The sequence below is a fragment of the Chelonia mydas genome, chromosome 3, assembly GCF_015237465.2.
Source record: "Chelonia mydas isolate rCheMyd1 chromosome 3, rCheMyd1.pri.v2, whole genome shotgun sequence".
NCBI lineage: Eukaryota > Metazoa > Chordata > Testudines > Cheloniidae > Chelonia > Chelonia mydas.
The window spans coordinates 5270812-5284047 of NC_057851.1; the positions used below are offsets into that span (position 1 = coordinate 5270812).

Consider the following 13236-nt stretch of genomic DNA (forward strand, 5'->3'; position numbering starts at 1 on the left):
TACACTAGGACGTGTACGTATATGGACACTCCCCTTCGGCGTCAGTGACTTCAAGCGGTCGGCCACCTGCACTCGGGCCGGAGAGCGGTCTCTAATCTCCAAGCTGACGTTAGTGATCATGGTATCATTCCCCCTGGGTTGAGACAAGGGAAACTGTCTTCAGTGGCAGCTATGAGTGCTCCACACCCCTGAACGTCAGGCCATGAGCGACTTGCTCCAGGTCATTCAGTGAGTCAGTGGCAGGGTGGGGAATACCAGCCAGGATTCCTGACTCTGTCTCTTGCCCGAAGCCCTAGCCCTCTGCACACTTCCAGCCTCTAGCAGAGCAGTCAAGCAAACCCACGTGGCTAATTCCGATGAAGCTACTAGTCTCCTGTGGCCACGTCTGCCTGAAAGGATGGAGATGCAGCATTAAAGCATTTAATAAGCAGCAGGTTTAAAACAAACAAAAGGAAGTATTTCTTCACACAACGCACAGTCGACCTGTAGAACTCCTTGCCAGAGGATGTTGTGAAGGCCAAGGCTATAACAGCGTTCAAAAAAGAACTAGGTAAGATCATGGAGGATAGGTCCATCAATGGCTATTAGCCAAGATGGTCAGGGACGCAACCTCACGCTCTGGGTGTCCTTAGCCTCTGACTGCCAGATCCTGGGAGTAGACAGCAGGGGACAGATCACTCAATAATTGCCCTGTTCTGTTCATTCCCTCTGAAGCACCTGGCACTGGCCACTGTGGGAAGACAGGACACTGAGCTAAATGGACCCTTGGTCTGACCCAATATGGCCGCTCTTATTAAAGCTCTGCTCTCCCAAAGCTCTCTTGCCCTGGGATAAGGATTTCAGTCACATTCTGAAAAGGCAGCAAAGCGTGAGAAGGAAGAGGGAAACCCTTTGCTCGTGACACACTGGATTCACGTGCCTTTCTAACTGGGCCGGAAAGAGGCTTTGACGGGGAATTTGGAGGGTGAATGCAGATGGCAAGCATGGCAGTCTCGATAGTCACAGAAATGGCCGTGCAAGCTTCCTCGCCAGGGCCCTCCCAATGTACCAAGCACTGACTGAGGGGGCGGGGGTGACAGGAGGTCAGCCTCCATGGCCCACTTGCTCTTTGGTGTCTCTGTTTTAAGGGGACCAGCAGTGGTGGTGGCTCTGTGATTTGGGCACCCATCCAATAAAAGCTGAACGGAGCTCATTTTATAAAGGTCGTGGATGGACACTACCTTCAACCACCGGAGGCTGGATTTGAACCAGGGACCTAGAAGTGAAAGGAGTCTTCTACTGTACAATGAATCAGAGAAGCGGCCCCAAGAGTCAAAGACCTTCCTGAAAACTGGTCCTGGATATGAACTAAAGTCTGGCCTGGTGCACGTCCAGGGGAGGCAGCGGACACTTCCCCAGGGATCCCTGCTGGAGCGAATCCAAACCCAATTCTTGATCAGCTTCCAGTGTGTCACCTGAGAGAGGTTCCCTTTCCGCAGGAGGGGCAGGGAGAGAAGAGAAGTAAATTTGTCCTCACCCAGCTTTCCCAGCATCTAGAGCGTGGTGCAGAGAAGGCAGCGGGACCTTGCTCATTATAAAGAGCATGACCTCGGACCTCTGATAGGTGGGGAGGGTGCTGGCAAAGGAACCTGAGAAGACAGACAACACTAAGACCATGCAAGACCGTCGAGGTCAACCCGCAGGAGGAACACACGCCCAGTTCCCATTTCCACAGCAGACGCCCGTGCACCCATCTCTGCCCTCGGCGGTCAGCGGGCGTCCCACACAGAACGGAGCCCTGCACGTCCGTTTACCTACCCCACGACACGCCTGGCCAGAGAGAGCCCCCAGGCTGAACCTCAGGAAGAGCACCAAGGGGGCTTCCTCCTCGGATTGCCGCGAGCGGGAGCAGCGGGGTGGCCCACCGGCATTCACGGGTGGGGTTTATTTCATGGCAGTAGCAGAGGTTGGGTCAGTCATCACCAGCACACAGCTCAGGCGATTAGCGTTTGGTCTTGACAGGCGCCAAGCGGGATCCTTTAGCCCCTCAGAAAGCCAAAAGCGGGGGAAAGGCCCACCTTAATCAGCACCACACAGGCAGCAGAAGTGGCCTTCAGAGCAGTATGCTCTGGCATATCCTGCTCCTCTCAGCCCTGGGCTTAGCAGCACACAGGGTCACCAGGTCAGGGGTAAGTACGTCCCGGCGTAGGGAGGGCCAGAACCTGCCCAGCCAGGGCCGTTCCCTCTCCTCCTCCCCCTGGGACCGCGCCACTGGGTTTGCTCAGAGCTGTGAGTGGAGAATCCGCCCCGGCAGGGCTTGGCTACAGCCGGCCTGCCAGGGCTAAGCAGCAGGCAGGCTGGCTGCAGTGCCATTCCCAGCGTAGAGAACAAAAGTCCTGAGGAGCTTAGGCAGTGGCCTGCAGCAGCTTCCTCGCTCGGATTTCACGTCCCTGCCCGACACTCACGCCCCTCCTCGAGGGAGGGGTAGGGTGAACAGGGCTCAGATCCACCAAGAACAAGGACTCCTCAGGCAGAAGGCAGACAGCCAAGCCAAGCCGGCAATGGGCTACCCCTGCTGCTGCGCCTCTGATTCACTGCTCAGACTAGAGGCTCCTCTGACGGGCAGGCCTGGATCAGCAGCATCCTGCCTCTCCACCTGGGCACCTGGAGACAAAACGATCCTATTCCAGCAGCGTAAAGGCTGCGGCACAAACTAGAACTGCAGGGAGGCTGGTACCTTGTAGTGAGCTCATGCCCACTACCTCTTACACTGCTCCCAAATCTCACAAGGGCAAAGGGAAATCTCCGCCTATAGCCAGAATCTCTTTGCAGTCCCCTGTGTTCAGCCTCGGAGATGAGGCTGTGTTTGGGAATTCTTGGGTGGATACTGCCCTCCGCTGGTATTTCTTTGTCATTGCAAGACAAGTGTTAGCCCACGAAAGCTTATGCCCAAATTCGTTTGTTAGTCTCTAAGGTGCCACAAGGACTGCTCATTGTTTTTGCTGTTCCTCAATTCATCTGTACCGCCAAGCTAAGGACAACAGCTTTTCAATCATTTGTTTGCTCTGCACCTCGGTCCTGATTTTCAGCCCCTCCTGACCATGCACCCCTCCCATCAGGCTGTGAGTCTGTGTTGTGGACAAACGGGAACCCAGATGACAGATCCATCCAAGTCACAGCCACTTATGATCTAAACTGGATCCAAACTTCTGCCAAAATATCGATTTCCTATAGGAAGCCAATTCACCGCTCTGGGAAATTTACAAATGAGACATAAGTGAAATAAATGGCAGGATAAGGAAGTGGGTGACAATTCCAAGAAACTCCCGGGTTTGTGTTTTCCACTGAGCTGATTGGGAAAACCGAGTTGTTATGCAAGGTCTTGGAAAAATTTTTGAAGGAGAAAGTAGTTAAGGACATTGAAGTCAATGGTAAATGGGACAAAATACAACATGGTTTTACAAAAGGTAGATCGTGCCAAAGCAACCTGATCTCCTTCTTTGAGAAAGTAACAGATTTTTTACACAAAGGAAACGCAGTGGATCTAATTTACCTAGATTTCAGTAAGGCGTTTGATACCGTGCCACATGGGGAATTAGTTAAATTGGAAAAGATGGGGATCAATATGAACATTGAAAGGTGAATAAGGAATTGGTTAGCAGGGAGACTACAGCGGATCCTACTGAAAGGTGAACTGTCAGGCTGGAGGGAGGTTACCAGTGGAGTTCCTCAGGGATCAGTTTTGGGACCAATCTTATTTAATCTTTTTATTACTGACCTCGGCACAAAAAGTGGGAGTGTGCTAATAAAGTTTGCGGATGACACAAAGCTGGGAGGTACTGCCAATTTAGAGAAGGACCGGGATATCCTACAGGAGGATCTGGATGACCTTGTAAACTGGAGTAATAGTAATAGGATGAAATTTAATAGTGAGAAGTGTAAGGTCATGCATTTAAGGATAAACAATGATCGTTCCATTATCGGCTCAGATGTCACTTTCCCTGAGCCTTTTCCCAACGCCACTGCTGCACTTCCCCCTTTGTCTCTAGGGCCTGACCCCAAGCCGAGTCTGTGGGTTTCGACGCAGACTCACAAGTCAGGCTGGATGTACGCTTCCCTGGCGTTCCCTCGTGTTAGAAAGAATCTTACTCAGGCTGTGGGAACATCGGTCAATTAGATCCCGGCAGACCTGCCCTGTAACTAGAACTGTAGGGCTGGCTCCTCCTTGACTAGCCGATTTTGCTCCTCGGCATGATATGGGATTTGGATAGTTTCCTGTTTTATGGGTCTGGTTTTCACAACCATCAGATCACCCTTGTCCAGCCCGACCGACAGCAGCAGCAAATGACTCCGCCCTTATCTGAACACATCCTTGTTAGCAGAGCAGGCCCCTCCGGCCCATGGAGGACGCGATGCCCCTGCAGCGCGCGACCGGCATACCTGTGGTCTTGATAACGGCCTCTTGGAACATCCTCTCTTCATGCTCCTTGATGATCTTGGTACTGACGACAGCACAGTCATAGCTGCCTGTCAGCTCATAGTCGATGCTCAGCCGGAGCTGCCGCAGCAGGGTGTTGAACACTTCCAGCACAGTCGGTCCTGAGAAGGGCAGAGAGGGCAGGAGGAGGCATTAAGCAATAACACCACCTAGCTCTTACAGCGCTTAAAGGTCAGTATCATTACCCCCAATTTACAGATGGGGAAACTGAGGCAAAAGGAGAGGCAGGGACTTGCCCAAAGTCACCCAGCAGGCCAAGGGCCGAGCCGGAATTGAACCAAGATCTCCTGAGACCCAGGCCAGCGGTCTAGCCGCTACACCACATTGCTCCCATTCAGCCAACCCTGCTACTCCTACTGGGACATGCAGCCCCACTGTAAGCGAGAGGGGGCTGGTCACACTAGGATGCAACCTGACAAAGAAGAGGACATCCCAGGCTTATGGTCCTTGCTCTTCAGACCCCCAACAGAGACACAGGGCCAGAGTGGACAGTGCCACAAACTCAACCCTCCCACCAGTATGAACCTCACACATTACCTCTCACATCTACACTACCAAAGATCCCACATCCGAGGATCATTTCCGAGAGCACAGTCTGGGGTTTGCCAGCACAGATGGGACCAAACGGTGCTAGTGATTTGTTAGCAATCTGCAGTAAAGCCCTTGTTAAACCCAACTCAACTCAACGGGGAGGCTTTATGACTGGGACATAAGTCCCCACCCCGATACATCCCACAATTGCAACCACTGGTTCAACTCCCCCAGTGGGCGGTGCTTGGCCAGACGGGACCCCGGCAGCTGCCACCTTTGACCATCCTGATCATGTCAGATGAGCCAAATGATGGAGAAAGCGCTGCTTGGGGCTGTTGGCTCTCTCCATTGCCACCACGGAGACTGGGGGTTACAGCAATCTGGACAAAGCTCTGATGTAGGCAAGGCCACGAGGGAGGAAGTGGGTGGGGTTTTCAAACAGGCTGAGCCTTCACCTACCTCTGCTCCCATCAAAGGGGAGCACGACCACTGACTTTTCAGGGAACAGACCTAGGACTACACCGAGCGCTTTTGAAAGCCCCGGCCAGCACGGCTCGGCAAGGTCGTTACAATGGTCTGATGCCATCTGCACAGGGTTACAGCAGTTAAGGCCTCCCCACGTAACACCACAGTGCTCCAGGGAACTCCCCCGGAAGCTAAAGACCATCACAAACCTCCCTCGCTTCTGCTCCGACTGCAAGGCGCATTTCTTTGACTCGCTCTCCCTGACACAAATACAGAGAAATGCGTGTGTTGAAAACCCCCAAATCCCCTACAACCCTACCAAAGCAAGCCACCCCCTGCAATCACGTCTGCCTGTGGGGAGAGGACGGGAGAACAAACAGCAAGAGAGCTGTGCAATCATGCTGCTGAACGCATGACCGGGAGGGAGTTAGATACCACGGGGATGTGAGATCCTAGCGAGAACAGATGAAACAAACAGACTAGAACACGAGAGGTGACCTCTTTTATTGGACCAATTTCTGTTGCGGAGAGACAAGCCTTTGAGCCACCCTGAGCTCTTCTACAGGTCATCGTCTCTCTAATATCCTGGGACTGACGACTTCAGCTACGCTGCCTACAGAAGAGAACACAGCAGTTTTGCTATGGAGATGCACTCCGTCGCACAGAGTTGTCCAGTCTTCAAGGTGCAGACCATGCTGGGACTCAGGACTCTGTTCCCAGCTCTGCCCTCTACCTGCTGTGTCATCCTGGGCAACTCTCCATGCCTCAGTTTCCCCTCCCATCCTGTCTCATCTATTTTGATTGCTGGCTCTTTGGGGCTGAGACCATTTCTCACTGTGTGTTGGTGAAGCGCCTAGCACAAAGAGATCCTGATGTGCTCCTGTAATGCCAACAACAAGTACCTGGTTTCTCCAAGGGTCTGCGTGTTTCTGATGCACCTCTGGCCTGAATACATGTGACCACATACTTGTAAGGAATACAAATACAAGAAAGAAAGACACAGAAAAGATGCCGGGGGGCGGGGGGGAGAAAATGTATGCAAAAACAAAGCCCAGTACAATCCTGATGATGTGAACCTCCATCTCTAACAACCTGCCCGCTCACCTCCTTGTTCTACTGACCCGGTCTCATTAGCTGCTTTTTGCCGACCTTAGGCCACACGGTGAGACAGTGCCAGAGCCAGAAACTGAGCCTAGGAGCTCAACTCCCTGTCCCCTGCAACAGACACTAGCCAACGCTCCCTGGCCTGATGTGCTTGAGACACTGAAGCTCAGAGATGGGAAGCCCACAGCCCCAGGGAATCCAGGATTTAAGAGCATCTGATAAATGGACAGAACTAATTCATCTGCGTTTACGTCACACTGTGCGTCAGGAGGCCAGGAGTGCAAGGGGTACCGAGCCCAGGACTCCCGGGTCTCTGCCCCCAAGTGCTAAGCAGGAGGAACCCCCCTCCCCTGGCCCGGATTCTGCGATTCTACAGCTCGAAGCAGGAGCGCTGAGCGCAAGGGAATCCACAGGCGGATGTGCTGTCCAAATGCCAGCAGCTCTCCCTTAAAGCCCATAATCCCAGGCTGCATGTGCTCAGCTCACCCCGTAGAACCAGCCAATCCACCAGCGCCTAAGGCCAGCTGGGCTCAGGCAACATGAGGGGCACCTGCCCTCGTCCCACTCGGCTGCTGCCAGAGGTGGGAGCAGGAGCAGGCCCCAGGCGTAAAAGCCTTGCCGGAGAGTCCGCCTCTCCAAACGCACCACCTGCCGCTCTCAGATCTTTCCAGCCGGGAGTCGGAACAAACCTAAATCAAACCATTCTCCCCCCGAAGCTCGGACACTTCCTGCTCTCTGACCTGGTGCCCATGGTGCCAGCTGCTGGCAGAGCAAAGGGAAGCCACGAGCCAGGCTGAACCATTCCCTGTTGACACAGCACTGCTGGCACCAACAATCCATCAGCCCAGTGTCTGTCTGTCTGCCTCATTTCCTTCCCAGTTGCGTAGGGGTTTTATCCCCAGCTGGCAACTCAATGTGCGGGTAACTGCTGGCATTTCTGCAATGCCCCGTCCCGTCTAATGGGTCTCGAAAGGAAACTGACAAATGCTTCCAGTTGCTACAGTGCAGCGGCCTGCGCTGGGCCAAGCTTTCGCCATGGCTCCTGGAGCTGCCATTTCTGGCTCCTGAGAACCCAGCTCCCACCGTGCCTCTCAGATCAGTTACTGCTGCGGGCCCCAGCCTGAAGGGAATCACTCCAGCCCGGCCGGGAGCTCCAGCCTGGAGAGGCAGAAGCAGTCTCAGCCGCTGGAGGGACAGGGAAAGCCACGGGAGTGCCCTCCGGCCATGATCGGAGGCTCACTGGACTGGGTCCCTTCCTTACCCACTGATCCCGAGGCTGCGATGACAGCTGCCTCCGACAGGACCTCCACGATCCCAGCCCGCACCGTGGCTGCACTTTTGCTGTTGGCATCCAGGTGTCCCAGAAGTTGCTGGATCACCAAGTGGGAATGCTGAGGCTGGAAGGAAAGCAGAGAGTGAGCCACGCTGATAGACGGCTGCTGAGCCGGGCCGACCTTAGCGGTTTGGGGGCAATTCCTGCCTCGGACACCAGCGCAAGAAAGGAAGGCCTGGCAGTCAGCATGCAAGGGCAGAATCCAGCCTGCTTTCCCATAGCAGCGCCACCTCTGCAAGGAAGGCAGCGGAGTTAACTGGAAGGCACACAGGGTGAGGGGTCACTTCTGCACAGAGCCTTTCCTGACCGCACAATGGCGGCCATTAAAAATGGACGTACGCAGCACTGAACTCTTGACCTGTGTGCGTGGAATCTTCCATACCAGGCCAAATTCTGTGCCTGCCTGCAGCCCGTGTAATCCCACTGACGCCAGGCAGAGGGCAGCAGGAAGGTGAGTTGGGGAAGAATTCTGTGGCCAATCCCGCAAGGGCTGAGATCAATTTAACACCTGTGAGTGATAAATGTGTCACTCCTAATGGCACCCATTACCTTGGCTCGGAGAGCTCAGCGGCTCGTTTCATGCACACATTAGCACGGCCACAGACATGCAGGTATGACAGGTCCCCTGGAAGGACAGAATCAGGGACCTTCAGCACCAAAAGCACTGGTCTCTGCCACTCGATCTCAAGGGGACCACCCTTAACGAAGGGAAAGTAAGAGGCTGGGTCCAGCCAGTAGAAGATGCGCTCGCACAGACTGCATCAGTGTATTTATGGAAAGAGGCACAGGGAAATATACCATGGAGGGAACAACCTTCCCTGACCCAGGAATACACCTGATGCCTTAACAGGTCTTTTCGAGCTACCAAATAGAAATGTACGTGCAGAATGGAAACATACTTACAAACGTCTAGTGCATGGAACTTTAGTCTGGAGATGTTCATATAGGGGAAATGATTTACAGGGTTTACATATGTATAAAAGCCACTGTCATGATTAATCCTGTATGCGTGGGTGTTGTACCAGGGTCAGTCCCAGGATATGAAAGAGATGAAGCGGGGGAGGTCATATATCTTTTAGTGGACCAACTTCTGTTGGTGAGAGAGAAACTTTTGAGCCACACAGAGCTCTTGTTCAGGCCTGGAAGAGGTACTGAGAGCGTCACAGGTAAATACAAGGTCAAATAGCTTAGCATTGGTCCCTCACAATATGTGCTTACTATTTATGCTAAACTATCCATTTGCTCTTGTATTTCGCTGTGACACTCGAGTGCCTCTCCCAGACCTAAAGAAGAGCTCTGTGTGGCTCGAAAGCTTGTCTCTCTCACCAACAGGAGTTGGTCCAATAAGTGATTAACCCCAGGTATTTATGAAGGGAGAATGTATTGATTGTGTATCCTTCAAACGGACCCTAATGAGTTACTTATGCCCAGCATTTAGATTTTGTAAAAAAAATTGATTTTATAAAACCTAATCTAAAGATAATGGGCATCATGCAGTTTACAAGATAAAACATGCAATGAAAACAGGTGCCTTTCCTAATGTAAGCATTCCCCAAGGACAGCAGGGCTGAGCTGTCAGGAGAGAGCCATAAATCAAAATTAATGAGAAACAAAAGTGACACTGACATCTTCGGTACCCTATCACTGTAGTAGCAAAAGATTTATCCTGACAACATCACTGTGAGGCAGGACAGTGCTACGATCACCATTGTAAGGATGGGAAACTGAGGAACAGGGAGGCTAAGTGACTTGTACATGGTCCCACAGGAAGTCAGTGACTGAGCTGGGAATTGAAACCTGGTCTCCGCAGCTAATGCCCTAACCACCAAGCTGTCCTTCCTCTCCGTTTGCCCAGCTGTGCAGAGTGGAAAAAGGATAAATAACCAATGCGATGCGTGAAAAGTAAATGGGCTAAGTGACAACAAAGAAGGGAAGCAAGATGACAATCCAGACAGAAATATATTTTCACTGGGATTCAAACAAAGAGATCATGGAAACATTTCTAATTACCTCAGGATTTCTAGAATCCTGTTTTCTAACAAAACCTAAATCTGGGGCCTAACTCAATCCAACAACGTCACCTGAAAGGGGCGGGCTTCAGAGCAAGAAGGGGAAAAAGATAAAGCCCAGAGTCATAGAATCATAGAAACGTCAGGCTAGAAGGGACCTCAAAAAGTTGTCAAGTCCAGCCCCCTGCACTGTGGAAGAACCAAGTAAACCTGGACCATTCCTGACAGGTGTTTGGCCAATCTGTTAAAAACCTCCAGTGACAGGGATTCCACAACCTCCCTTGGAAGCCTGTTCCAGAGCTGAACTCCCCCGAGAGCTCAAAAGTTTTCACTTACTATCTAACCTAAACCTTGCTGCAGATAAGGCTGTCTGAGGACATGGAGAACAATTGATAATTATTCTCCTTATAACGGCCCTTAACATATTTGAAGACTGTTATCAGGTCCCCTGACAGGCTTCTTTTCTCAAGACTAAACATGGCCAGTTTTTGTAACCTTTCCTCACAGGTCCTTTGATCACAGATCCTTTTTGTTGCTCTCCTCTGAACTCTCTCAAATTTGTCCACATCTTTCCTAACCGGTGGCACCCAGAACTGGACACAGTGCTCCTACTCCAGTACTTCAGCAGCACCAAGCAGAGCGAGACAGTTACCTCCCATGTCTCACATACGACGCTCCCGTCAATACATCCCAAATGATATGAGCCTTTTTCGCAACTGCATCACACTGCTGCCTCATATTCAATTGGTGACCCATTATAAGCCCCAGATCCTTCTCAGCAGTACGACCCCCTAGCCAGTTATTCCCCATTTTCTAGTTGTGCTTTTGATAGTTCCCTCCTAAGTGAAGTACGCTGCACTTGTCTTTATTGAATTTCATCTCTTCGATTTCAGACCAATTCTCCAGTTTGTCAAGGTGGTTTTGAATGCCAATCCCGTCTGCAAAGTGCTGGCAACCCCTCCCAGCGTGATGGCATCTGAATACTCTCCATTCCATTTTCCAAGCCATTAATGAAAAGACTGAATAGCCCTGGAGCCAGGATACCCCCCATAGGGCCGTACTGGATACATCTTCCCAGTTTCACAGCAAACCAGTGACAACTACTCCAGTCTTTCAACCAGTTGTGAATCCGCCTTATAGTAACTTCATCAAACCCACATTTCCCTAGTTTACTTACGAGAATGTCATGTGGGACTGTGTCAAAAGCCTCACTGAAATCAAGGTATAGTGAAGTTTTGGAATAGCCTTCCAAGGGAAGCAGTGGGAGCAAAAGATCTATCTGGCTTTAAGATTAAACTCGATAAGTTTATGGAGGAGATGGTATGATGGGATAACATGGTTTTGGTAATTAAATATTCATGGTAAATAGGCCCAACGGCCTGTGATGGGCTATTAGATGGGGTGAGATCCAAGTTATCCAGGAAAAGTATTTTCTGTAGTATCTGGCTGATGAATCTTGCCCATATGCTCAGGGTTTAGCTGATTGCCATATTTGGGGTCGGGAAGGAATTTTCCTCCAGGGCAGACTGGAAGAGGCCCTGGAGGTTTTTCGCCTTCCTCTGTAGCATGGGCCACGGGTCACTTGCTGGAGGATTCTCTGCTCCTTGAAGTCTTTAAACCATGATTTGAGGACTTCAATAGCACAAATACAGGTGTGAGATTTTTTTTGTAGGAGTGGTGGGTGAAATTCTGTGGCCTGCGTTGTGCAGGAGGTCAGACTAGATGATCATAATGGTCCCTTCTGACCTAAATATCTATGAATCTATGTCGAAAGCTTCCCCCCCAGTGACTAGGCCAGTGACCCTGCCAAAGAGGGAAATTCAGTGGGTTTGCCATGATTTATTCCTGACAAAGCCATGCTGGCCATTCCTGCTAACCCTATTCTCCTCCAGAGGCTGACTGACTATTTCACAGTTTGTTTCAATATCTTTCCAGTATCCTACACACGAGGGACAAATTCTCCCCTCACTTACCTCCAGGCAACATCTTGCTAAGCCACTGGGGCTCCGTGGGAGTGACTGAGCGCAGAATTTGACCTGTCTCGTTTTCTCCTGTCTGCACAGTTTGTGCTTAGCCTCGGGCGGCTCCTTTCCCTTTCTGCCGAGAAAGGTGGCATGCACTGATGTAACGGCAGCAAGCTGGAAACGGGTAGCTCCCCATGGCTCCCTTGACAAGGTTTTTCCACCATATTGCCATACCACCTAACTCAACGGGACGTTGCTTTGCACTGACAAACAGGGAAAGAATGGCTCCCCAAGGAGAGAGACAGGCTGTATTCTGGGTCCCCCATGCACACGGTCCTCTAGAGCGGCGTTTTATTGGCTCGCAGAAAAGGGTCGCTAGCCCTGGCCAAATTCCAAGGCAGGTAATTGACCTCTGCCTAGGTAACAGAGGTCCCCTGATATAGCAATCGTGGATGGGACCCCCTAGCCTAAGGCATTGCTTCTTGTATCTGCAAAGCCCTGGCTGTCCAAGACAGGAGATCTCGAGGCCAAATTCTGGCTAGCCCCAAGTGGGTGCACAATGACGGGCTACAGGAGTGGATTGCCAGGGATTGGCCAGAATCCCATTAGGAAGCATAGTCCCTGCTAGCCACTTCACATGCAGCAGCTCCCTGAAGAGGGCAGAGAGGGCAGGGCCATGGTCCTGTTGCCTGAACCGGCTAGCACAGCTGGGACTCTGCACTCCCACTCCAGCATGAGCACCCCAGGAGTTCTGGCTGCGTCAGCCTGAATTCCTCCTGGGAGCTCCAGCCTCATGATAGGCCTTCTCCGTCCTTCTCCAGCGTGCAGGGCAGGATCCCGACACCCAGCACAGCGAGGGTCTCTCATTATTTGCTGCACCGGGCTGCGAGCGTGTCTAATGAACGAGGAAAGGGAAGGACAAAGGCAGAAACAAGACGACAAGGATTCAATGCATTCCCCAATCCTGCAGTCCCGACTCAGGCAAACTCTCACTGACTGAATAACGGGTTTAGAATCAGTCACTAGTGCCACAGGTAAATCATGGAAGTAGTATGATCTAGCAGTTAGAGCGCAGGACTGGGAATCAGGAGTTCTGTATGGCCTTGGGCAATTCACTTTTCCTCCGTGCCTCAATTTCCCCATCTGTAACATGGTGGTGACAACCTCCCCATCTTTCCAAGGTACCGTGTAAGGGCAAGGTATCAGTATTTATATGTTGATGTAATTTGCAAAGAACCATCTGATAGCAAATCTCTGTGTTGACACATACAGATTAATTCCAGGGAATTACCCACACGGTCTTATATAGAGTGCAACAAATCTGTCCATCATTGCCAGAGCACCGCATGCAGC

General features: G+C 51.6%; 1 protein-coding gene across 9 annotated transcripts in view; it reads right to left on the bottom strand.

Annotated features, from left to right (window-relative positions):
• EFR3B (EFR3 homolog B) overlaps nt 1–13236 on the bottom strand; it is a 155252-nt gene that overhangs the window by 24019 nt on the left and 117997 nt on the right. For all 9 annotated transcript variants that reach the window (XM_037893784.2, XM_037893783.2, XM_043542063.1 and 6 more), the window contains exons 9-11: nt 7839–7974; nt 4420–4578; nt 1517–1628 (exon numbers count right to left, since the gene is read on the bottom strand). In XM_037893784.2, the coding sequence (XP_037749712.1) occupies nt 1517–1628; nt 4420–4578; nt 7839–7974 (407 nt within the window). The remainder of the gene's footprint in view (nt 1–1516; nt 1629–4419; nt 4579–7838; nt 7975–13236) is intronic.